Source organism: Haemorhous mexicanus, chromosome 34 (genome assembly GCF_027477595.1).
Source record: "Haemorhous mexicanus isolate bHaeMex1 chromosome 34, bHaeMex1.pri, whole genome shotgun sequence".
Taxonomy (NCBI): domain Eukaryota; kingdom Metazoa; phylum Chordata; class Aves; order Passeriformes; family Fringillidae; genus Haemorhous; species Haemorhous mexicanus.
The window spans coordinates 831,340-857,634 of record NC_082374.1 but is presented as its reverse complement, the minus strand read 5'-3'; the positions used below and the strand labels follow the sequence as shown (position 1 = coordinate 857,634).

The 26,295-nt window shown below is 62.0% G+C and overlaps 2 protein-coding genes and 1 long non-coding RNA gene across 3 annotated transcripts in view; 1 reads left to right on the top strand and 2 right to left on the bottom strand.

Moving 5' to 3' along the window:
• Positions 1-798: 798 nt before the first annotated feature.
• Positions 799-6,797, bottom strand: SAMD1 (sterile alpha motif domain containing 1). Its single transcript, XM_059872043.1, has 6 exons — positions 6,375-6,797; positions 4,933-5,008; positions 4,136-4,284; positions 3,748-3,841; positions 2,838-2,949; positions 799-2,063 (listed from the first exon to the last, which is right to left on the bottom strand). The coding sequence occupies exons 1-6, from the start codon at positions 6,772-6,774 to the stop codon at positions 1,899-1,901; spliced, it is 996 nt and encodes a 331-aa protein (XP_059728026.1). The 5' UTR covers positions 6,775-6,797; the 3' UTR covers positions 799-1,898.
• A 601-nt stretch (positions 6,798-7,398) lies between these two features.
• LOC132340993 (uncharacterized) lies at positions 7,399-10,909 on the bottom strand. Its single transcript, XR_009490050.1, has 2 exons — positions 10,745-10,909; positions 7,399-8,021 (listed from the first exon to the last, which is right to left on the bottom strand). It is a non-coding gene; the product is annotated as an uncharacterized LOC132340993 (long non-coding RNA).
• A 3,371-nt stretch (positions 10,910-14,280) lies between these two features.
• The window catches only part of LOC132340877 (adhesion G protein-coupled receptor L1-like), a 45,553-nt gene continuing 33,538 nt past the window's right edge, over positions 14,281-26,295 (top strand). The window contains exons 1-3 of the mRNA XM_059872042.1: positions 14,281-14,371; positions 18,798-19,011; positions 21,113-21,222. Of these exons, the coding sequence (XP_059728025.1) occupies positions 14,281-14,371; positions 18,798-19,011; positions 21,113-21,222 (415 nt within the window). The remainder of the gene's footprint in view (positions 14,372-18,797; positions 19,012-21,112; positions 21,223-26,295) is intronic.

Genomic DNA, 26,295 nt, shown 5'->3' with positions numbered 1-26,295 from the left:
GGACGCCGCCATCTTTTCCAGGGAACTGCTATTTCGCATGCGCTTAGCGGATGGACTTTGGACCTCTCCGGCCGCCGTAGGAAAGAGGGACACCGAGCTTATTTGGCCCGGCCGCCGCCGTAGGGCGGAGGGGGAAAACAGAGTGGAGTTTGGGCCTGTCCGGCCCCCGTAGGAGCACATGGAGGGGAGCGATCCTATATAAACGTTTATGGGGCCTTACGGGCATGTGGGGACAGCTGGGGCCTGTTTGGGGGTCCTGTAAATCGGAAGGGCCGTGGGGAGGCCGAGGATGATTCAAAGCGGCTCCAAGCACATTGGGAGCATTGGGGCATTTGTGGCTTTAGCGGCGTCTGAGGATATTCTGGGGCAGTTTAGGCTGGTTTGGGGGAAGTTACTGCTCCTTCAGCGAAGCCTGAGGCTGTTCTGGGGCTGTTTGGAGAACTGAGGCAGTTTTTGGGGCTTGTTTACGGAGGGCGGCTTTTGGGCCCTACCGGCCGCCGTAGGAGGCGGGGCGACTCCAGCCGCTGGAGTGCGCCTGCGCAGAGGAGGGCGCTGTAAAGCTAGCAGAGGAGCGGAGGGAGCTGCTCCCTGTGGGGACCAGCGGCGCCCCCTGCCGAGCGGGAAGACCAGCGCAGGCGCAGCACCCTCCTCTCACTGGGGGTGGTCCCCAAGACCCCCAAATGCCCCCCCCTTGCCTCCCTCCCCCCCATTCCACCCCATCCCCTTTTGGGGGGGGTCTCTAAGGCGGGAATACCGCCCGAAATGGGGGTAACCCCCTAAAGGCCCCAAACCCCGAGATTTTGTGTTGATTTAATTTCATTTTTCCGTTTTTATTTAAAAAAACCCAAAACGAGCCAGGCCCGGGGAAAGGGGGGGGCACAGACTGCGGGGGGGGCGGTTTGGGGGGGCTTTCCCCACTCGTGGCCAAGGGGCGGGGGGGCCGCACCCCAATTTGAGGGGGGGGGGGGGCACAGGCTGGGGAAGGTTAAAACATCTCCGGGCAGAGCCCCCCAACCCCCTCCCCCCGCGGTAAAAATCCCCCCCAAGAAAAGGGGGATCCCCTAAAAAGTGGGCTCCCTCAAGGAGGGGTGACCCCGCCCCCAGAGGAGCCCCCCCAAAAAGAGGGGTGACCCCACAAGGAGCAGGGTGTCCCCACCCCCAGTGTGCCCCAGAGAGACGGGACCCCCAAAAGAGAGGGGTGACCCCCCCAAAAGAGAAGGGTGACCCCCCCAAAAGAGGGGTGACCCCCTCAAAGTGTGGTTTACCATCCAAAAGAGGGGTGACCCCCCCAAAAGAGAGAGGTGTCCCTTCTAAAGAGAAGTGACCCTCCTGAAAGAGGGGTCCCCAAGGAGAAGCCCCCTAAGAGATGGGTGGCACCCCCCCAAAGGAGAAATGACCCCCCAAAGAGAAGCCCCCCCAAATCAAGGGTGAGACCCCCCCCCCAAAAGAAGGGTGTCCCCCTGGAGCAGTGCCCCCCTAAAAGAGAGACCCCACAAAGAGGGGTGGGACCCCCCCAAAACAGAGATGAGACCCCCTCAAAGCGAGGTGGGACCCCTCAGATGAGAGCAGGACCCGCCCAGATTAGAGGTGGGACCCTAAAGAGAGGCAAGACCCCCCTAAATAGGGATGGGACCCACCCAAGAGAGGTGGGATCCCCCAAAAAGGGGTGGGAGCCCCCAAAGAGAGGTGGGGCAACCCCCAAAAAAGGAGTGGGATCCCCTTGACCCCCAGCCACCCCCCAAAGTCTCTGTGTGCAGCAGCGGGGGGAGGGAGGAGCCCTCCTGGATACCAGGGTGTCCCCGTGGGTCAGGGGGTGTCCCCGTGGGTCCAGGGGGCCCCCAGGGGTCTGAGGGTCCCACTGTGGGTCTGGGGGGGGCCCCATGGCTCCGGGGGGTCTCTCAGGCCGGGAAGGGCTCCGGGGGGGGCTCCTCATCCTGGAAGTGGCTGCGCTGCAGCAGCTTCACGTGGTACTCGTAGATCTTGAGCGCGGGGCCCAGGCGGATGGAGAGCCCGGTGAGCACATCAGCTCTCTGCATCAGCAGCAGGGATTTGCCATCGATCTCCTGGGAACACGGGGACATTGAGGACAGTGAGGGACAGCCAGGGGACAGTCACAGGGACAGGGGACAGCCATGGAGACAGGGGACAGTCACAGGAATAGGGGACACCCAGGGACAGAGAGCCCCTTGAGCACATCGGCCCTCTGCATCAGCAGCAGCGACTTGCTATCGATCTCCTGGGGACATTGGGACAGTGAGGGACACTGGGGACACCAAGGGGGACAGGGGACAGTGAGGGACAGGGAGGGACACCAAGGGGGCAGAAGCTGGAGCAGCCCCGGCAATGGAGGAGGGTGGGGTGGGGTGAGGGGGGTATCTGTGGGGGAAATGGCGTTTGGGGACACCTGTAGAGACAAAGGGACACAGGGACAGTGGGGATACCTCAGGGAGGGACAGTGGGGGGACACCCCGGGGACAGGGGGGATGGACCTTGGGGTGACCCCAGGGAGGGTGGAGGGAGGAGGTGTAGTCAGGGGGACTGGGGACACCCCAGGGACAAGGGGGACACAGGGACAGGGGGGACACCCCAGGGTGACCCTGGGGGATGGGGGTGGGGGCAAAGGGGAGGGGTTGAAACCTATGGGGAAAATACGGGGGACACCTTGGGGACAGCCCCAGAGACAGAGGGGACACCCAGAGGGCAGTAGGAGGAGGCAGGGGTGGCCACAGAGAAATTCTACAGGGAGGGGACCGTTCTTGGGGACACCCACGGTGGCAGGGAGCCCCAGGGACACTGTGGGGACACCTGGGGGACAGAGGGGACAGGGGTGGCCCCACCTGCTCCTGGAAGGCCCCGGCCTGCTCGGGGAAGCCGGCCTCGGTGAAGTATTCAACCACGTCCCGCACTGACCACTCCACTGGGTCCACGGCCTTGTCCTTGCGCCCGGCCCTGGGGACAGGGACAGCATCACGGGGACACCGTGGGGACACACAGACACGGTCACCGCGATGGGGACACCATGGGGACACACAGACATGGTCACTGGGACACAGGGACAGCGTCACGGGGGACACCGTGGGGACACACAGACACGGTCACCGCGATGGGGACACCGTGGGGACACACAGACATGGTCACCGCAATAGGGACACCATGGGGACACCGTGGGGACACACAGACACGGTCACCGTGATGGGGACACCATGGGGACACCATGGGGACAGACAGACATGGTCACTGGGACACAGGGACAGCGTCACGGGGACACTGTGGGGACACACAGACACAGTCACCACGATGGGGACACGGTCACTGGGACACTGGGAGGGACAGGGGGACACCAGGACACAGTCACTGGGACAGGGGACACTGTGGGGACAGGATCACAGCAACAGGGGAGCGACACAGAGACATGGTGACAGGGGACATCCAGGGGGACATGGGGACAATGGTGATGGGGACAGCAGGACACTGAGTGGGATATAGAGGGACACTTGAAGGGACAAGGGTGACACAGACACAAGGAACACTGGCTAGGACACGGGTGAACCAAGGGGACACTGTGGGGGGACATGGGGCACCTGGGGGTACACGGGTGACACAGAGGGAAACAAGGGGACAATGGGTAGGACATGGGTGACACAAGGGGACAATGGGTAGGACGTGGGTGCCACAGAAGGACACAAGGGACACTGGGTGGCACACAGGTGACACAGAGGGACAAGGCGACACTGGCCCCTGACTCACGTGCAGCTGAACGGAGCCCCCTCAGCAGCCTGGGGGCCTGGCCGGCCTGGGGACAGTGGCACCGAGGGCTCAGCCCCCGCCAGCGCCGGGGACACTGCAGAGACAGCAACAGGTCACCACGGGACAGCCCTGAGTGACCACACAGCCAGAGTGACCCCAGAGTGACCCCCAGAACCAACTGACCACCCTCTGCCCTGACCCTACAGCCCAGGGTGACCTCCACCCCTGAACTGCCCCCCAGCACCCCTGAACTTACACACCCCTACCCCCAAACTGCCCCCATACCTGCCCTCAGTACCCCCAAAACTGCCCCCCAGCACCCCCAAACTTAAACCCCCATTACCCCCAAACCCCCCTGCCCCCCAAAACCACCCTCCCCCCTCAGTACCTGCTCTGTCGGGCTGCCCAAAGGCCCCCTCCTTTTTGAGGGGGGCCATGTGCTGGCAGCCCCCCTCCCCTGGGGCACAAGCCTTGGGCTGGGGGGGCCGCTCGGGGGGTGGCTGCCCCGGGGGGCGCAGGGGGGGGCCCCCCCCGGCCCTCCCCGTTCAGCTGCCGGGGGGGGCCCCGCATCCTCCGAGGCCTCCGAGCCCGTCCCGTCCTCGTCTTCTTCATCCTCATCCTCCTCCTCCTCCTCCTCCTCCCGTGCCGAGGCCTCGCTGCTGCTGCAGGGGGGCTGAGGGTCCCCAAAACCATGAGCATCACCCCACATAGAACCCCAGGAGCTGAGACTCCCCCCCAACAACCTACAGCCCTCCAAAAGTCTGTGGTTCCCAAAAAATGTATAGCCCTGACACCAAAATCGCCAGCCCCCACTAAAACAGGGGCTCCAAAGCTGCTCCTTCACCCCCCCTCAGTGTGAGACCGCCCCCCATAAACTTCAGAACACTCTCAGTCCTCAAAATCACCCTCCCAAATCCAGGACACCCCCAAAAATGAACCCACCCCAGTCCTGCAGGTTTCCTTCTCAAACCCAGGATCTCCCAATTCCACACCCCATTTCCCGGAGCTGTCACCCAGAATTGTCACTGTCCCCCCTCAATTTGTCCTGGGGTTTCTGCAACTTCCCGGTTCCCCACCCTCATCCAGTCTTGGCTCTTGGTGACCCCAAAAGCTCCTCAGGTCCCCACTGTCACCCCAGGTCCCCTAAATTCCCCTGTCTCTGGTCCCCCACTCTCCAGGTCACACAGGTTCTCCTGGGGGTCCCCAATGTCCCCTTGAGATCTCTGCTGTCCCCTCAGGCCCCCAATCCCCTCAGGGGTCCCTTAAAGGGTGTCCCAAGCCCCTCAGGAGACCACCCCAGGTCCCCTCAGCTGCTCCAGTTCCCTCAGGGGATCCCTAAATCCCCTCAGGCTCCCTCCCTAAGTCCCTTTCTGTGTCCTGTAAACCGTCCCTGCCAGGTCCCCTCCACCTTGTGTCCCCTCCTCTGTCCCCACCAACCCTTCAGGGGTCCCCTCAGGTCCCCAGCACCCCTTCACCACCCCCGTCCCCGGTTCCCCCAGAGCCCCCCGGTCCCCCCCGGACACCCCCAAATTCCCACCACCTCAACCCCGGCACCCTCAGGGTCATCCTCTCAGAGCCCCCAGTCCCCTCCATGCCCTAAGCGCCCCCTCAGCCCTCCCGGCTCCCCCTCACGACCCTCAAACCCTTCACGACCCCTTCTCATGACCCTCGGCTCCTTCTCCAGCGTCCCCTCAGGGCCCCTCCTCACGGAACCCCCCCGTTCCGTTCCCCCCGGGGCCCCCTGACGACCCCCGGGCCCCCCATGTCCCCCCCCCCCTTTCCCGCGCTCCCCCTCACGACCCTCAGGATTCTCTCACGACCCCCGAACCTTTCCCGTGCCCCCCGTTCCTCTCAGTGCTCGGTGTCCCCTCACGACCCCCGGGCCCCTCCACTCCTCTCAGCCCCCCGAGACCCCCGGCCCTTCCCGCGATCCCCCTCACGGCCCTCGCAGCCCTCAGGGTCCCCCCACCATCCCCTGTCCATGGACCCGCCTCTTCCCCTCATGTCCTGCTCCCTTCCCGCGCTCCCCCTCACGACCCCCGGGCCCCTCCCCAGTGTCCCCTCAGGGCCCCCCACTCCCCTCGGCCCCTCACGACCAGCACCCTCCTGGTGCCCCCTCACGACCACCGCACCCCTCAGTCCCTCATGACTCCCTTCGGTACCTCCTCAGGGTTCCCTCAGCCCCCGGTGCCCCCTCACGACCCCCGCACCCCCCATTCCCCTCAGCCCCTCAACGCTCCCCCCGTTCCCGCGCTCCTCCTCACGACTCCCGACCCCCTCCCCGCCAGTGCCCCCTCACGACCCCCGCCCGCCCCAGTCCCTCATGATTCCCTTCGATGCCCCCTCAGGGTCCCCTCAGCTCCCGGTGCCCCCTCAAGACCCCAATTCCTGCCAGCCCCTCACGGCTCCCCCCCGCTTCCCGCGCTCCCCCTCACAATGCGCGGCCCCCCCGCTCCCTTCAGCCCCTCGCCGCTCCCCTCACGCCCCCTCCTCACCTTCCGCGCCCTCCCGGCGGCCGCTCTCCCGCGCTCGCCGCGGGCCGTAGCGATGGCGCCCAGCCGGGTGCGCTCGGGCCGGGCCCCGCCGCCCGCTCCGCCGCCGCCGCCCGCCCCGGGGGCCGCCCCGGCCGCCCCCCCCGCCGCCGCCGGGCGCGGCCGAGCCCTGGAGGCGGCCGCGGGTGAGGCGGCCGTCGCCGCCGAGCAGCCGCGCGGTGTCGCGGAGGCTGACGGGCGGCGGGCGGCGGGCGGGCGGCGGCGGGCGGCGCGGCGGCTGCACGCGGGCGGCGTTGCGGTACGAGATGCTGCCCTTGTAGGAGACGCGGAGCACGGCGCGCTGCTGGATCAGCTTCTCCAGCTCGGCACGGGTGCGCTCGGGCTCGGGGCCGTGCCGCCGCCGCACCATGCGGCAGATGCGCTCCAGGTCCGGCCGCGCCTTGCGCGAACGCAGCGAGTCGATGGTGTCCAGGATCCACTCCTGGTACCGCGGGGCCTGCTCGGGGCCCGGCGGCGGCGGCGGCGGCACCGCCATGGCCCCCCCCGCGGCACCGCCGGCCCCCCCCCTCCCGCGCCCCTTCCTCCTCCTCCTCCTCCTCCTCCTCCTCCTCCTCCTCCTCCTCCTCCTCCGCCCCCGCCCCGCCCGCGCGCGCCCGCTCGGAGGAGGAGCCGCGGCCGCCGCGCGCGCGCGCCTCGGGGTGGAGCCGCCCCGCGCGGCCGCGCCCACTGAAAGCCACGCCCACAAACGGTGATTAAGCCACGCCCATCGCCTCGAAACCACGCCTCTATCAGCCACGCCCTCTCTGGTATTAAGACACGCCCATCCGTTTAAACCACACCCACATACACAAAAGCCCACGCCCCTTGCCAGTGGAGATCACGCCCCTTGGTAGAGGCCTCGCCCACCTCTGGGATCCCCCAGCCCCGAAAATGGTGACCCCCAATTGCAGGGATACCCCAAAGCCATGGGGTTACCCCCAAACCCACGGACCTCCCCCAAACCCAGGGAGCACCCCCAAACCCATTGGGGTCACCCCCAAAGCCACAAGGTCACCCCAAACCCACGGGTCACCCCAATTCCAGGGCCCCCCAAACCCACGGGGTTCCCCCCAACCCATGGAACCGCCACTTTGGGAGGACACCAAAATTTCCAAACCCGATTTTTCTCCCAAACTTTATTGGTTCGTCCCAAACTCATTTACAACAAAGCCTTGGGGGGGGCTGGGGCCCCCTCCTGGGTCTTTTGGGGACCCCCCCCCTCGGTTTTGGTGACTCCCATTTGGGGACAAAGGGGGTAGGCTTCCATCTGGGGGGATTAAAACAGGGGAGTCACTGCCCTAGGACACCCCAAAACCTCAAAAGTGGGGTCACAGCCCTGGGACCCCCAAACAGTACCCAGGGACACCCCAAGACCCCAAAAATGGGGGGTCACCACCCTGCGAAACCCGAAAATCCCAAAACAGGAGGGGTCACAGCCCTGGGAAAACCCCAAATACCACTCAGGGACACCCCAAAACCCCAAAAGTGGGGCCACCACCCTGGGAACCCCAAACACCACCCAGGGACACCCCAAAACCCAAAAACAGGGGGTCTCGGGACCCCCCAAACCCCCTGGAGTTCAGGTGTACTTCAGGTATCTCCGGGTTTGGGGGTTCAGGCTTTATGGGGTGCTTTATAGGATTTTGGGGTCCAGCTGCGCATTTTGGGGTCCAGGTGTGCATTTCGGGCGCCCACTGGTGCTCTGGGGTCAGGTCTTAGCAGGTCCTTGAAGCTCAGCAGGATCTGAGGGGCAGAAAAAGCCTCAAAATCCCCCCAAACCTCCCCAGATTTTCCCCTGGGACCCCTCCAAAACCCCCAGGGACCACAAAAAAAACCCAGGGATCCCTCAAAAGTCCCCAAGGAACCCCCAGGACCCCCCGGGGACACCCCAAGGGGACAAGGGACACCTCGGGGACCCCCTGGAGGGGCAGGGGACACACTGGGGACACCCAGCAGGAGACAACCTTGGGGACAGCCCAGAGGGACAAGGGACACCTTGGGGACAGCCAAGGGTGGGTGGGAGGGTGACACACTGGGGGAACGGGGATGGCCCTGGGGACCATCCTGGGGGGCGTGGGGACACCTGGGGACAATGGGGACACCTGTGTGACACCTGGGGACAGGGACACCAGTGGACACCTGTGTGGCACCTGGGGACATCTGGGGGACACCTGGGTGCCACCTGTATGCCACCTGGGGACACCTGTGGACAGGGACATTGTCACACCTGGGACAGCCTGTCACACACCTGGGGACAAGGACGCACCTGGGGACAGGGACACTGTCACACCTGGGGACACTGTCACACCCCTGGGGACACTGTCACCATCCTGGGGACATCTCGGTCACCTCCCTGTGCCTGGGGACACCCAGCGATGACACCACCTCCCCCGCCCCGTGCTGGGGACAGCAGCGTCCCCTCGAGGCCAAGGACACCAATACGTGTCCCCACCCCGGGGACACCCTGGGGACACCGATGTCCCCAGACCCGATGTCACCAGTGCCTCCCCACCACCCCTGCATTCCCAGTCCCCTCCTCTGTCACCTCCCCGGGCTGGGGTTGTCCCCCCGTGCGTCCCTGATGTCCCCGTGTGTCCCCCTGTGTGTCCCCCTGTATCACCTTCTGCCTGTCCAGCACCCTCATGGCAAAGTGTCCCCTCCAACCCCTCTGTCCCTGTTCCCCCTGTCCCTGTGTCCCCCTGTCCCTACCGTCCCCTCTGTCCCTATCCCTGTCCCCCCCCGTCCCTGTCCCCCTGTCCCCTCCTGCCCCGTGTTTCCCCCTCGTCCCCTGTCCCCAGCCGAGGGACCCCGTGCCCCGAGCTGGCCCCGCTTTGGGGACCCCAAAACCACCGGGAGGGACAGGGACAGTACCAGAGCGGGGTCCTTGGGGACATCGAGGGGACAGGGGGATGTGGGAATGTCCCCAAGGGACAGGGGACACCCCAGAGGGGACAGGGGACATCTGAAAGGGACATGGACCCACTCCAGGGGTCGTGGGACACCCCAAAACACAGAGCCCCCCCCAAAGAAGACTGGGGGGCCCCAGGCGGACCCCGAGGAACGGAAGGGGACAGGGGGGACCCCAAAAGGGACCGAGGCCACCCCACATCCCCCGGCCCCCCTCACCGTGTCCGGAGCTGTCGCCGGGCGCTGTCCCCGGAGACTCAGACTTTGTCCCGGGGCCTCCCAGTACGGCCCAGTCGGACCAGTGACACCGCTGGGGGGGGCACTGCCCCCCCCCCCCCCGATCGGGGAAACTGAGGCAGGAGCAGCCTCCCCCTTAGGGACCCCCCACACAACTCGGGGGGACAAGGAGGGACCTTGGGGGTGTCCCTCTGTCCCCCCCCGAATCAGGGCTCACTCTGCGGGGGGTCTCTCCCCGGTTTTGGGGCGCCCCCGGACCGGGCTCGTCCCGCGGGGTCTCCCCCCGGCCCTGACCCCCCGCGTAGCGGAGGAGGCGCCCCAAAAGCAGCGCCCAGAGCAGCGCCTGCACCCACAGCTGGAACGGGGGGTCCCAGCCCCAGCCGGGCCAACCGGGGGACATCGCCCCCCCTCGCTGTCCCCTCCTGTCCACCACGGTGTCCTGGTGCCGCCCGTGCCCCCCGGCTTTGCTCCCGAGCCCCGGGAATGGGGGAGGGTCGGGCCGGGCCTGGCCACGCCCCCCTGGCCCCCCCAAATCCATCCCGGGGGCACCGGGAGCGCCCCCCCTTCCCTCCCCCGGGGACCACGCCCTGCCTGACCACGCCCCCTTCATCAAACCACGCCTTTATCGCCATGACAACGGTCAGTTGACACCGCCCCTTTCTTTAGTCACGCCCCCATCACCATGGCAACTGACCCCGCCCCCTTCCAGGAGCCGTACCCATCCCCACGGCAACCCCGCGCGCCCTCTGTCGCTACGGCAACGCCAGCGCCGCGCCCATTCCGAGGCCACGCCCACTGACGAGACACGCCCCTTATTTCCGATTACACCACCAGGCCATGCCCCCTCGCAGGCCACGCCCCCACGCAGACCCCCTCCCCTATGGCAACGCCTTCTCTCTTCACAGGTCCCGCCCCTCGCCCCGCCCCCTGGAGGGGTGACACCCCCCTGGGGGGGAGGGGACCCCAGACCCTTTCCCCCCCCGCAGGCCCTGCCCAGCCCCCTCCTCCCCCCCCTCCCCCCCCCCCCCCGCCCGGCGCCCCCCGGCTCGCCCAGTGGGGCACGGGACCCCCGGGGCCTGGACCTCCAGAGCCCCCGGGCCGCTCCCGCCGCTCACCGCTCTCTCTGCCCCCCGGTGCCCCAGCCCCGGTACCCCGGTATCCCGCTCACCCTCTCCAGCCCCGCTCCCTGCACTCCGGCACCCCGACGTCCCGATATCCCTGAGTTCCACTCTCCGGTTTTCCCCGGTACCCGCTTTCCCGATATCCCGGTGTCTATCCCGGTGTCTATCCCGATATCCCGGCGTGGATCCCGGTCTCTATACCGATATTCCGGTGTCTATCCTGGTGTCGATCGCGGAATGCATCGCGCTGTGTATCGCGGTCGCTATCCCGATATCCCGCTGTCTTTCGCGGCGCCTATCGAGATATCCCGGTACCCCCTCACCTCTCTCCTGCTCCCGCCGCCTTTCCCCTCACGGGCCCGGCGCTCCCGCGGGCCCCGCCCATCCCCGCTCCCGTCGCTCATTGGCTGCGCCGCCCGGCCCCCGCTTTCCATTGGCCAGCGCGGCCCCAAGTCCCACCCATCGCTGTCCCATTGGCCAGTGCGGCCCAGAGTCCCACCCTCTCCGCTTTCCATTGGTGGGAGTTGCCGTCAGTCCTGAGATGGCCCCGCCCCTGCCCCATTCATTAAACTCGAACCCATAGAGGGGCGGGGCCTCGGACAGGGGGCAGGGCCGGGCGGGATTGACATGGGATGGGCGGGGTTTGTTCAGAGGGGGGGGACATCCGTGATTGACATGGGAGGGGTGGAGCTGGGTGGGCCAGAGGCGTGGCTTGCACTCCCATTCTCGTGCCTTGCACAAGGGCTCATTAATTAACCCCCTTAATTAAACTAATGAGGTCCCCAATATACCCTGCTCTGTCCTCCTTGTTAATTAATGCGCCTTCCTTTCCTATCCCTGCACAATTAACTAGCTCCTGTTTAATTACCCCAGCTCATTAGCATATGCTTATATATGGCTGATGACAGCGATTAGTAGGGCTCCTGCTGCTCTTAATTTCTCATTAGCTGGGATGGGCCTGCCTGTTAATTGGCTTAAGGAGCCTCAAGTCATAACCCCCCGCTCATTAACCTTTTTCATTAACGCTTCTTCATTAACATTTCCATTAATGCCCCCCCTTATTAAGACTCCTCCCTAAAGCTCACCCCACTGACACCTACCTTCATTAACACCCCTCATTAGCACCCTCCCTCATTAACCCTCCCATCATGGAAGCTCTGGCTTACTCCTGCCCCACCCATCTTCATTAATGCCCCTCATTAGCAGCGCTGCTCATTAACACTTCGCCCTTACCAACCTCATTTACTGTCCCTCATTACCGCGTTCATTTACCCTGCCCTCATTAACGCCATCTCATTAACACCCCCTCATGAACGCCCCTCATTAGCGCCCCTCATCGGCCCGGCAGCGCTGCAGTCCCGGCGGTGGCCGCGGGGGGGCGATGGAGGGGGAGGGTCGGGGGGTGGGGGAGGGGCAGGGCAGTGACCGTGGGGGGGACAGCGGGGGGTGGGGGAGGGGCGGAGCAGAGACCACGGGGGGAACAGCGGCCGGCTCAGGACAGGGAGGGGTCCCTGCAGTCCCGGCGGTGGCCGCGGGGGGCGGAAGCGGGATGGGGGATGGGAGAGGGGTCCCCGCAGTCCAGTCTCGCCCGTGACCCTGGGGGGAGGGGGCGGGGCGGGCAGGGGGTGGGGCAGTGACCACGAGGGGACAGTGGCAGTCCTGGGGTGGGGGAGGGGTCGCTGCAGTCCCGGCGATGACCAGGAGGGGGGCGGTGCTGGCAGGGTGGGGAACAAGGAGGGGTTGCTGCAATCCCAGCGGTGACCAGGAGGGGGCAGTGATGGATGGGGTGGGGGTTGGATGGGGATGAGGATGGTCCCTGTAGTTCCGGCGGTGACCAGGAGGGGGCAGTGATGGATGGAGTGGGGGAGGGGTCGCTGCAGTTCCGGCGGCGGCCGCGGGGGGCGCTGGCAGGGTGGGGAGGGGTCGCTACAGTTCCAGCGACGGCCGCGGGGGGCGCTGTGGCGGCCGGGAGGGGCGGGCGGGGGTCTCGCAGTTCCGGCGGTCGCCGGCGGGGGGAGCCCGCGGGCGCGGGGCGGTGCGGGGGGGTCGCGCCGCGATCGCCGCATGGAGCTGAACCCGCAGGTACGGGGGGGTCCGGGGGGTCCGGGGCGTCCGGGGGGGCCGCGGGGATCCGGGGGGGACGTTTGGGTCTGGGGGAGCGGCCACCGGGGAAAGGGGGGATGGGGGGGCCGGGGGGAGCCGCCCCCGCAGGTGCGGAGGGGCCGGGGGGGCCCTGGGAAATGGGAGGGGGGGGTGAGAAAGGGGCGTCGTTAAAATGGGGGGGTTGGAACGGGGGGGATTTAATGGGGGGGTCGCGTAAATCGGGTGGGTTCTGCGGGGGTGCTGTGCGAAATGAGGGGGGTCGTGGGAACTGGGGGGGGTCCCGAGGTGTGGGGGAGGGGCCGTGAAAAGAGGGGGGGCTGGAAAAAGCGGGGGGGGGGGGGATGAGCGCAGGGGGGGCGAGCGATGTCCCGGGGGGGCCGGGGGTGACATTTGGGGGGGGGTTGAGCAGGGCGGGGGCCGAGGATAAAGGGGGGGGTGGGGAACAGGGCGGGGGCCGGGAATTGAGGGGGGGCTCTTGAAAATGGGGGTGCGGCCCCTCCCGACCTCCCCTCATTTGGGACCCTCCTGGGGGACGCGTTTTGTCCCACCCCCCCGGGGAAACTGAGGCGGGGGTGGGGGTGGGTACCCCTCAGGTATTTTGGGGGGGCGGAGGGGGGTCCGCCCCCGCCTCAGTTTCCCCAAGGGGGGGTTGGAACTGGGGGGGGGGCTGTGGGGGGGGGGGGGGCGATGTCGGCGCGCGGAGCATTCTGGGATGGCTCTGCGCCCCCCCCCCATCATTCCGGGGGGGTGTGTGTGATGGGGGGATTCTCCCACAATGCACCGCGGCGCCGTCGCCCCTGGCAACCCGGGGCTGAGCTTCCCACAATGCACCGCGGCCGCATCGGCCCCTGCGCGGGGTGAGGGGGGGCCGGGGGGGTCCCGGGGGGGGCCGGGGGCGGATAATCGATAATCGGCTTTGACCCCCCCGGGGCCGCCGAGCCGCGGGTTGGGGGGAGGGGGGGGGTCTGATCCCGGCAGGATTTGGGGGGAGCAGATGGTCCGGGGCGGGGGGGGGGACAGAACATCAGGGCCCCCCCGGATTTGGGGGGGGACTGAACCCCCCCCTTGATGGGGGGGGAGGGGCGGGCGCCCGGCCCCGCCCGCCTTTGGGGTGGCCGCGGCTGGGGGGAGCAGGAATTTGAGGGGGGGGCCTCGGCTCCCCTGGATTCAGGGGGTGCACAGATGTGGGGGCTTCTGGACAGCGCGGTCCCCCTCCCCCCTCATTAACTCGCCCCCCCATTAATTCACCCCCCCAATTAATTTAACCCCCTAATTAATTCACATCTGCATTAATTCCCTCCAATTATTCAGCCCCTCATTAATTCATCCCCTCATTAATTTCACCCCCTCATTAATTCACCCCCTCATAAATGACCCCCCAATTAATTTAACCCCCTTATTAATTCACCACCATTTCTTCCCCCCAATAATTACCCCCACATTAATTTAACCCCTCATTAACTCCCTCCATTAATTACCCCTCATTAATTACCCCCCATTAATTAATACCGCCCTCATTAATTACACCCATTACTCCCCCGGGTCCCCCCCCTCTAACCCCCCTCCCCCATTTTTGTCTCCCCAGCTCGGAGCCCCCCGCTGAGGTTGGGGGGTCCCCGCGCCCCTCCCCCGCCATGGCGCGCCCCTCCCCCGCCCCCGGCCCGGTGCTGGTGCCGGTTCTGGTCCCGGTGCTGCTGCTGGGGCTCCTGAGCTCGGGCTGCCACGGTGAGGGCTCGGGGACGGGGGGGGACACGGGGGGGGACAGCGGGGGAGGGGTGGGCGACACCCCGGGGGCGTGAGGGGTGTGTAAGGGGTGTGTAAGGGGTGTGTAAGGGCTGTACAACATCCCGGGTGTGTAAGGGGTGTGTAAGGGGTGTGTAAGGGCTGTACAACATCCCGGGTGTGTAAGGGGTGTGTAAGGGCTGTACAACATCCCGGGTGTGTCAGGGGTGTGTAAGGGCTGTACAACATCCCAGGTGTGTAAGATCTGTGTAAGGGCTGTGTAAGGGGTGTGTAAGGGCTGTGTAAGGGCTGTACAACATCCCGGGTGTGTAAGTGCTGTACAACATCCCGGGTGTGTAAGGGGTGTGTAAGGGGTGTGTAAGGGGTGTGTAAGGGCTGTACAACATCCTGGGTGTGTAAGGGCTGTGTAAGGGCTGTGTAAGGGCTGTACAACATCCCGGGTGTGTAAAGGGTGTGTAAGGGGTGTGTAAGGGCTGTACAACATCCCGGGTGTGTAAGGGGTGTGTAAGGGGTGTGTAATACACTGGGTGTGTAAAGGGGTGTGTAAGGGCTGTGTAAGAGCTATACAACACCCCAAGGGTGTAAGGGCTGTATAAAACCCCAGGTGTGTAAGGGGTGTGTAAGGGCTTTGTAAGGGCTGTGTAAGGGCTGTGTAATACCCCAGGTGTGTAAGGGCTGTACAACATCCCGGGTGTGTAAGGAGAGTGTAAGGGCTGTACAACATCCCGGGTGTGTAAGGGGTGTGTAAGGGGTCTGTAAGGGCTGTGTAATACACTGGGTGTGTAAAGGGGTGTGTAAGGGCTGTGTAAGAGCTGTACAACACCCCAAGGGTGTAAGGGCTGTATAATACCCCAGGTGTGTAAGGGGTGTGTAAGGGCTTTGTAAGGGCTGTGTAAGGGCTGTGTAATACCCCAGGTGTGTAAGGGCTGTACAATACGCTGGGTGTGTCAGGGGTGTGTAAGGGGTGTACAACACCTCGGGTGTGTAAGGACTGTGTGAGAGGTGTGTAAGGGCTGTGTAAGGGCTGTGCAACACCCCGGGAGTGTAAGGGGTGTGTAAGGCCTGTGTAAGAGCTGTATAACATCCCAGGTGTGTAAGGGCTGTGTAAGGGCTGTACAACACCCCAGGTGTGTAAGGGGTGTGAAAAGGCTCTACAATATCCCAGGTGTACAGGGGGTGTGTAAGGGGTGTGTAAGGGGTGTACAATACCCTGGGTGTGTAAGGGGTTTGTAAGGGGTGTACAACACCCCAGGTGTGTAAGGGGTGTGTAAGGGCTGTGTAAGGGGTGTGTAAGAGCTGTACAACACCCCAGGTGTGTAAGGGGTGTGTAAGGGCTGTGTAAGGGGTGTACAACACCCCAGGTGTGTAAGGGGTGTGAAAAGGCTCTACAATATCCCAGGTGTACAGCGGGTGTGTAAGGGGTGTGTAAGGGGTGTGTGAGGGCTGTGTAATGGGTGTGCAACACCCCAGGTGTGTAAGAGGTGTGCAAGGTGTGTGTACGTTCTATACAACATCCCAAGTGTGTAAGGGGTGTGTAAGGGCTGCACAACACCCCAGAGTTGCTCAGGGGTGTGTAAGGAGAGTGTAAGGAGTGTGTAAGCGCTGCACAACACCCCAGGTGTGTAAGGAGTGTGTAAGGGGTGTGTGAGGTGTGTACACCACCCCAGGGGTGTGTAAAGAGTGTGTAAGGGGTGTGCAATGTCTGTACAGCACCTCAGGGGTGCACAGGGGTGTGCAAAAGGGGCGCGTAAGGGGTGTGTAAGGAGTGTGTAAGGGGTGTGTCACAGCCCAGAGGTGCCTGGGGCTGCGAGGGTTGTGAAATGTTTGTGCAAAGGGTGGGTAAGGGTTGTGTAAGGAGTGTGTAAGCGCTGTGTAAGGGGTGTGTATGGGTTGTGTAAAGGTTGTGTAAACGCTGTGTAAGGGGTGTGTATGGGTTATACATGGGTTGTGTAAAGGTTGTGTAAGAGTTGTGTAAAGGTTGTGAAAGGATTGTGTACGGGTTGTGTAAGGGCTGTGTAAAGTTGTGTAAAGGTTGTGTAAGAGTTGTGTAAAAGTTGTGTAAGGGCTGTGTATGGGTTGTGTAAAGGTTGTGAAAGGATTGTGTACGGGTTGTGTAATGGCTGTGTAAAGGTTGTGTAAGGGCTGTGTATGGGTTGTGTATGGGTTGTGTAAAGTTTGTGTAAGGGTTGTGTATGGGTTGTGTAAACGTTGTGAAAGGACTGTGTACAGGTTGTGTAACGGCTGTGTAAAGGTTGTGTAAGGGTTGTGTAAGGGGTGTGTATGGGTTGTGTAAGGGCTGTGTAAGGTTGTATAAAGGTTGTGTAAGAGTTGTGTAAAGGTTGTGTAAAGGTTGTGTAAGGGCTGTGTAAGGGCTGTGTATGGGTTGTGTAAGGGCTTTGTAAAGGTTGTGCAAAGGTTGTGTAAGGGCTGTGTAAGGGTTGTGTAAAGGTTGTGTAAGGGCTGTGTAAGGGTTGTGTAAAGGTTGTGAAAGGCTGTGTAAGGGTTGTGTAAGGGCTGTGTAAGGGTTGTGTAAAGGTTGTGAAAGGCATGTGTCTGTACAACACCACAGGGGGCTCACTGGTGTGCAAGGGGTGTGTAACGCTTGTGCAAGGGCCGAGCAGCACCCCAGAGGTGGCCGGGATTGTGCAAGGGGTGTGTTAGGAGTGTGTAGGGAGTGTGTAAGGGGTGTGTAAAGGGTGTGTAGGGAGTGTGTAAGGGCTGTGTAAAGGGTGTGTAAGGGGTGTGCAGTGAGTGTGCAAGGAGGGTGTAAAGGGCTGTGTAAAGGGTGTGTAAGGGGTGTGCAGTGAGTGTGCAAGGAGTGTGTAAGGGCTGTGTAAAGGGTGTGTAAGTGGTGTGCAGTGAGTGTGAGGGGTGTGTAAGGGCTGTGTAAGGGGTGTGCAGTGAATGTTCAAGGAGGGTGTAAAGGGTGTGTAAGGGGTGTGCAGTGAGTGTGTGAGGTGTGTGTAAGGGCTGTGTATAGGGTGTGTAAGGGCTGTGTAAAAGGTGTGTAAGGGGTGTGTAAGGGCTGTGTAAAGGGTGTGTAAGGGCTGTGCAGTGAGTGTGTGAGGGGTGTGTAAGGGCTGTGTAAAGGGTGTGTAAAGGGTGTGCAAGGGCTGTGTAAAGGGTGTGTAAGTGGTGTGCAGTGAGCGTGTGAGGGGTGTGTAAGGGCTGTGTAAAGGGTGTGTAAGGGGTGTGTAAGGGCTGTGTAAAGGGTGTGTAAGGGGTGTGCTGTGAGTGTGACGGGTGTGTAAGGGCTGTGTATGGGGTGAGTAAGGGCTGTGTAAAGGGTGTGTAAGGGGTGTGTAAGGGGTGTGTAAGGGCTGTGTAAGGGGTGTGCAGTGAGCGTGTGAGGTGTGTGTAAGGGCTGTGTAAAGGGTGTGTAAGAGGTGTGCAGTGAGTGTACAAGGGGTGTATAAGGGCTGTGTAAAGGGTGTGTAAAGGGTGTGCAGTGAGTGTGTGAGGGTGTGTAAGGGCTGTGTAAAGGGAGTGTAAGGGGTGTGCATTGAGTGTGTGAGGCCGGCACAACAGCCCCGACCCGGGCCCGGCTCTTGGGGTGTCCCAAAATCTGGGAATGGGAAATCCGGGATTGGGGGGGGGGACATGGGATCTGGAATCGGGGGGACCCGGGGTCTTGGGGGGTCCCAGGTGTCTGGGATTTGGGGTCCCAGGTGTCTGGGATTTGGGGTCCCAGGTGTCCAGGATTGGGAGACCTGGGATTTTGGGGTCCCGGGCATCAGGACTGGGGGGGTTCCTGGATTTTGGGAGACTCAAACATACCAGGTGTCCAGGATTTGGGGGATCCAGGTGTTTGGGATCAGGGGATCCCAGGTATTGAGGCTTTGGGGGGGGGGGGGGGGGGGGGGTCTCTGAATTCTTTGGGGTACCCAAACATCCATCCGAGATCTCAGGTACCGCGGATTTGGGGTCCCAGGTGTTTGGGATTTGGGGTCCCAGTTGTTTGGAATTTGGGGTCCCAGGTGTTTGGGATTTGGGGTCCCAGTTGTTTGGGATATGGGGTCCCAGGTGTCAGACATTTGGGGTCCCAGGTGTCAGGCATTTGGGGTCCCAGTTGTTTGGGATTTGGGGTCCCAGTTGTTTGGGATTTGGGGTCCCAGGTGTTTGGGATATGGGGTCCCAGGTGTCAGACATTTGGGGTCCCAAGTGTTTGGGATTTGGGGTCCAGTTGTTTGGGATTTGGGGCTGGGGGCTGCAGGGCTGGGGGGTGCCCAGGGTCCCTGATTTGGTGTTTGGGGCCCAGATGGTCCCTGCACCCCAAGGGCTGAGTGGGGCACAGAGGTGGGGATGAGGGACCCCATTTGGGGTTCCCTGATCCTATTTGGGGTTCATGGGCCCCATTTGGGGTTCAGTGACTTATTTGGGGTTCCCTGACCCCATTTTGGGGTTCCAGGGCTGATCCGGGGGGCGCTGCCGTTCGGGCTGGCGCGCCGGGAGCTGGCGTGTGAGGGGTACCCGCTGGAGCTGCGCTGCCCCGGCAGCGACGTCGTCCTGGTGGCCGACGCCAACTACGGCCGGACCGACGACAAAATCTGCGACGCCGACCCCGGGCAGATGGCGAACGTGCAGTGCTACCTGCCCCAGGCCCAGCCCATCATGGCCCAGAGGTGACACGGGGACACTGGGGACACTGGGGACACTGGGGTTATGGGGTCATTTGGGGTATTGGGGACATTGGGGACACTGGGGACACTGGGGACATTGGGGACATTGGAGACACTCTGGACACTGGGGGCATTTGGGGACATTGGGGGCATTGGGGACATTGGGGGAATTGGGGACATTGGGGACACTGGGGACACTGGTGATATTGGGGTCATTTGGGGTATTGGCAACATTGGGGACACTGGGGACATTGGAGGCACTCTGGACACTGGAGGCATTTGGGGATATTGGGGGCGTTGGGGACATTTGGGGGATTGGGGACATGGGGAGATCAGGGACCCAGGGCAGATGGCGAATGTGCAGTGTCACCTGCCCCAGGCCCAGCCCATCATGGCCCAGAGGTGACACGGGGACATTGGGGACACTGGGGATGGTGGGGACATTGGGGATATTGAGGGCATTTGGATATTGGGGGCACTGGGGACATTGGGGACACTGGGGGCATTTGGGACACTGGGGATATTGGGGTCATTTGGGATATTGGGGACATTGGGGACACTGGGGACACTGGGGATACTGGGGGCATTGGAGACATTGGGGACATTGGGGGCACTCAGGGAATGGGGACATTGGGGACATTGGGACATTGGGGGCACTCAGGGCAATGGGGACATTGGAGACATTGGGACATTGGGACATGGGGGGCACTCAGGGCAATGGGGACATTGGGGACATTGGGACAGTGTAGGAGGTTGGGGACATGGGGACAGGCAGGTGATGGGAACATGGCAATGGGCGTGGGGACATGGGGACAGAGGGACAGGTAGGACAGGGGGACAGGGGTGTGCAGGGAGATGGGGACATTGTGGGGACACAGGGACAGGGGTGGGACATGGGGACATTGTGGGGCACCAGGGATGTGGCCCTGGCCCTGCATGTGATGGCAGAGAGGGGACATGGGAGTGACACCGTGACACAGGGGGACATGGGGACGTGCAGGGGATGTTGGGGGCATTTGGGGTATTGGGGACACCTTGGAGACAGCCTGGGGACACCCTGGGGACATGGGGACAGGCACACAGGAGGGTGGGACATGGGGGAGCAGGGACGTACTGGGGACTTGGGGACACGTGGGGACATGGCCCCGTGGTGATGTGGGGGGGACCTGGGGACAGGCAGGACGTGGGGACACCTGGGGACAATTGGAGGTGTGGAGGTGGCACGGGGGGGACACTGAGGGACAAGTGGTGTGGGTGGCCCTGGGTGAGCATGGGGACAGCATGGGGGTGGCACAGCTCGAGGATGTCCCTGTGTCCCCATGGCATCCTCCCCCACCCCAGGGACATTGGCAGTGGCACCTGAGTCCTGTGTCCCCAAGTGCCAGGGCCACACCTGTGCCCTGCCCTGTGTCCCCACTGTCCCCATGTCCCTCATGTCCCGTATCCCTGGTCCCATGTCCCATGTCCTGTGTGTGCCCACTGTCCTGCTGTCCCCATGTCCCCAGCCCCATGTCTCCATGTCCCTCACATTGCTGCTGTCCCCTCGCTGTCCCCATGTCCCCTCATGTTCCCTGTCCCCCTGTGTCCCTGCTGTCCCCATGCGTCCCCCAATGTCTGTGTCCCTTTGTGTCCTGTGTCCCCGCATGTCTCCTCATGTCCTGTGTCCTCATGTCCCCTGTGTCCCCCCTGCTGTCCCCTGGTCCCTTGGTCCCTGACATGTCCCTGATGTGTCCCTGTGTTCCCGCTATCCCGTGTCCCTGATATGTCCCTGACATGACCCCATGTCGCCCGCTGTGTCTGCCGTGTCCCCCACATGTCCACCCCATGTCCCCCCCGTGTCCCCCCCATATCTCCCCCGTGTCCCTGCCATGTCCCTGCTGTGTCACCACCGTGTCCCTGCCATATCCCCGTGTCCCCCTGTCCCTGCCATGTCCTTGCTGTGACTCCGTGGTGTCCCTGCCTTATCCCTGCCCTGTCCCCCATGTCCTTGCTGTGTCCCCCGGTGTCCCCATGTCCCCTGTGTCCCTGCTCTCTCCCCATGTCACCCCCACGTCCCTGCCGTGTCCCCGTGTCCCCTGTCTCTGACATGTCCCCGTGTCCCCAGGTGCAATAACCGCACTCAGTGCGTGGTGGTCGCCGGCTCCGACGCCTTCCCCGACCCCTGCCCGGGCACCTACAAATACCTGGAGGTGCAGTACGACTGCGTGCCCTACAGTGAGTGCTGCCCCACAGCCCTGCCCCACAGATCCCGTTCTGCCCCACAGATCCCGTCCTGCCCCATAGCCTGGCCCCACAGCACCCCAGAGCCACCCCTGTCCCAGCCCTGCAAATACCCGGAGGTGCAGTACGACTGCGTGCCCTACAGTGAGTGCTGCCCCATAGATCCTGCCCCATAGATCCCATCCTGCCCCACAGATCCCGTTCTGCCCCACAGATCCCATCCTGCCTCATAGCTTGGCCCCACAGCACCCCTGAGCCACCCCTGTCCCAGCCCCTACAAATACCCGGAGGTGTCGCACGACTGTGTGCCCTACAGTAAGTGACCCCACATCCTGCCCCATAGATCCTGTCCTGCCCCATAGATCCCATCCTGCCCCATAGCCCTGCCCCACAGCTCTGCACTGTCCAGCCCCACAGCACCCCCAGTCCTGGCACCTACAAGTACCTGGAGGTGCCGTCCATCCCCCACAGGGATTGCTGCCCCACAGCTCTGCACCACAGTGCCCCCCCAGCCCCACAGTGCCCAAGGGTGCACCTGGGGAGTCCTGCCCCACAGCACCGAAGGGACCCCACAGGGATCCCACAGTGCCTCCGTGTCCCACCCCACAGCACCCGTGGAGCCCCACGGGGACCCCACACCGCCCCCGTGTCCCACCCCACAGCACCCATGGGGACCCCACAGTGCCCCTGTGTCCCATCCCACAGCACCTAAGGGACCCTGCAGGGACCCCACAGTGCCCCTGTGTCCCACCCCACAGCACCCATGGGGACCCCACAGTGCCCGTGTCCTGCCCCAAGCACCCAAGGGACCCCACAGGGACCCTGCAGCCCCCCAGGACACCCAGCCCCCAACCCTAGGGGCACCCAGGCACCTTTGGTGGGGTGGGGTGGGATTGGGGGGGTCTCAGGGAGCCGCCAGGTGTGGGGGGAGGGGGTTTGTGCCCCTCGGGGTCCCCCCGTATCGCGTTTGTCCCCCCAGGCCGGGCTGTGACCCCCCATGTCCGTCCCAGTGTGGGCACCGTGACCCCCAACCCCCAGGGGGGCTCTGTGGTGACCAGGGGGTCCCGGGGGGTTGGGATGACCCCATCTCTCCCCAGGCACCGTCGCGGGACCCCCAAAACACCCCCGGCCCCTCCCCCAGCTTTGCTTTGCAGCCGCCGCCGGAGCCGCCCAAGGGAATGGCCGGACAGGGCCGGAGAGGGCCGGACACGGCACCGGCCCCGGGACACGCCACGGGCACAGGGACACGGCAGGGACACAGCAAAAACATGGCCAAAACCACGCAGAAAACACAGCAAAAACAGGGCAGGAACACGTCAGGGACATGGCAAAAGCATGGCCAAAAACCATGGCAAAAACAGGGCAGGAACACGTCAGGGACATGGCAAAAGCATGGCCAAAAACCATGGCAAAAACAGGGCAGGAACACGGCAGGACATGGCAAAAACATGGCCAAAAATCATGGCAAAAACATGGCAGGAACACGTCAGGGACGTGGCAAAAACATGGCCAAAAAACATGGCAAAAACAGGGCAGGAACACGTCAGGGACATGGCAAAAACATGGCCAAAACCATGCAAAAAACACAGCAAAAACACAGCAGGAATGCGTCAGGGACGTGCGAAAAACACACCAAACCCACACCAAAAACATGGCCAAAAACCACGGCAAAAAACACGCCAAAACCATGGCAGGAACAGGGCAAAAACATGGCCAAAAACCATGGCAAAAGCACACAAAAAACATGGCTGGACATGGCAGGAACAGGGCAGGAACACGGCAAAAGCATGGCCAAAAAAACGCTAAAAATACGGCAGGGACACAACACAAACATGGCAGGAACATGGCAAAAACATGGCCAAAAACCATGGCAAAAACACGCAAAAACCACGGCAGGAACATGGCAGGGACAGGGCAAAACCACAGCAAAAACATGGTCAAAAACACTCAAAACCACATGGAAACCATGGCAAAATCACGGCAGCAGCAGGGCAAAAACACGGCCAAAACCACATAAAAACCATGTCAGGAACACGGGAAAAACACACCAAAATCACTGAAAAGCCTCGTGAAAACCATGGCAAAACCACAGTAAAACCATGGCAGGAACATGGCAGGAACATGCAAAAACCAATGAAAACCATGGCAAAAACATGGTAAAACCTCACCAAAACCATGGCAGGAATATGCAAAAACCACAGCAAAACAACACCTAAAACACAGCCAAAACCATGGCAAAAACCATGGCAAAAACACGCAAAACCCACACCAAAACCACACCAAAACCACGGCAAAACAACACCAAAACCATGGCAAAAATGTTGTAAAACTGCACCAAAACCATGGCAGGAATATGCAAAAACCACAGCAAAACAACACCTAAAACACGGCCAAAACCATGGCAAAAACCGTGGCAAAAACACGCAAAACCCACACCAAAACCACGGCAAAACGACACCAAAACCACGGCCAAAACCAGGGCAAAAACCATGGCAAAAACATGCAAAACCCACACCAAAACCAGGGCAAACCCACGGCAAAACAATACCAAAACCACGGTCAAAACCATGGTGAAAACCACACCAAAAACACGCAAAACTCACACCAAAACCACGGCAAAATGACACCAAAACCATGGCAAAAACCATGGCAAAAATGTTGTAAAACCACACCAAAACCGTGGCAGAAATATGCAAAAACTACAGCAAAACAACACCAAAACCACGGCCAAAACCAGGGCAAAAACCATGGCAAAAACATGCAAAACCCACACCAAAACCACACCAAAACCACAGCAAAACAACACCAAAATCATGGCCAAAACCAGGGCAAAAACCATGGCAAAAACACGCAAAACCCACACCAAAACCACACCAAAACCATGGCAAAACAACACCAAAAGCACGGCCAAAACCAGGGCAAAAACCACGGCAAAAACACGCAAACCCACACCAAAACCACACCAAAACCACTGCAAAACGACACCAAAACCATGGCCAAAACCAGGGCAAAAACCACAGCAAAAACATGCAAAAACCACACCAAAACCCCACCGAAACCCCACCAAAACACCACCAAAATCATGGCCAAAACCATGGCAAAAACTTGGCCAAGACATGGCCAAAATCAGGGCAAAAACCACACCAAAACCATGGCAAGACCCACACCAAAACCATGGCAAAACCCACACCAAAACCACACCAAAACCCTGCAAAAACCGCACCAAAACCGCACCGAAACCAGGCCCAAAATGTACCAAAACTGCAGAAGGAACGCGGCACAACCACACCTGGTGCCAGCCCTGGGGCTGTGGGAGCCTAGCCCTCACCTGGGCAGGTAAACACACCTGGATGGGTAAACAGACCTGGGCAGGGAAACACACCCAGACAGGTAAATACACCTGGGCAGGTCAACACACACCTGGGCAGGTAAACACACCTGGGCAGGTAAAGCCCTGGAGTGGGTAATACACCTGGATAAATAAACACATCTGGGCAGGTGAACACACCTGGACATCCTAAGGACATGTTGAACACCTGAGTATGTGATTTGTGTGCTAAACACACACCTGGCATGGGTTGAACACACCTGGGCGTGCTCAGGGCACACACAGCTCACACCTGCACGTGCCAATGCACACCTGGTGTGGGTTGAACACACCTGGGCATGCATGGGACACACCCAGCACACACCTGTTTGTGCCAACGCACACCTGGTGTTCAGGGCGGGGCAGTCACACACCTGTGTGTGCCAATGCACACCTGGCGTGGGTAGAACACACCTAGGCACGCTCAGGGCACGCCCAGCTCACACCTGCACATGCCAAGGACACACCTGGTGTGAGTTGAAGGTCCCTGAACACACTGAAGGTGTTCCAAGGACATGATCAACACCTGGACACACCTGTGCATGCTAAGCACATGCTGAACACACCTGAGAGCCTTCTGCACACACCTGTGCATGCTTAGGACATGCTAAGTGCACACCTTGCACATTCAATGCACACCTGGTGTGCAGGAGGGCACGTGTTAAACTCACCTGGGCAGGCTGAGGACATGCCAAGCACACACCTGTGCAGGCTAAACTCTCACCTGGTGTGTGCGCAAAGTGTGGCAGACACACCTGAGCACACCTGAGCACACCCAGGGCACACGTGGACAGCCCTGGAACACACCTGGGCACACGTGGACACCCCTGGGACACACCTGGACATGTGCAGGACACACCTGGGCAGACCTGGGACACACATGGGCACACCTGGACACGTGCAGGACACACCTGGGACACACCTGGACTCGCTCAGGACACACCTGGGACGCATCTGGGCACACCTGGACTCGCTCAGGACACACCTGGAACACACCTGGGCACACCTGGACACGTGCAGGACTCACCTGGGACACACCTGGACTCGCTCAGGACACACCTGGGACACACCTGGGCACACCTGGACTCGCTCAGGACACACCTGGGCACACCTGGACTCGCTCAGGACACACCTGGGACACACCTGGGCGCACCTGGACTCGCTCAGGACACACCAAACCTCACACACTCAATCCACACCAGGTGCAGCAGGTGGTGCACGTCAAACTCACCTGGACACACATGGGACACGTTACCACACGCTAATTACTCATTAAACACATGCTAATTACACACCGGGCATGCACTGACCGCAGGCCAGAACACTCAGGGCACACTCAGAGCTCACACTCAGCTCACACTCAGGGCACACTCGGGTCACACTCAGGGCACACTCGGGTCACACTCAGAGCTCACACTGAGAGCACACTCAGCTTACACTCAGCTTACACTCAGCTTACACTCAGAGCACACTCAGAGCACACTCAGGGCACACTCAGCTTACACTCAGAGCTCACACTCAGGCCACGCTCAGCTGACACTCAGGGCACACTAAGCTTACATTCAGAGCACACTCAGAGTTCACACTCAGAGCTCACACTCAGAGCTCACACTCAGGGCACACTCAGCTCACATTCAGAGCACACTCAGCTCACACTCAGTGCTCACACTCAGGGCACACTCAGGGCACACTCAGAGCTC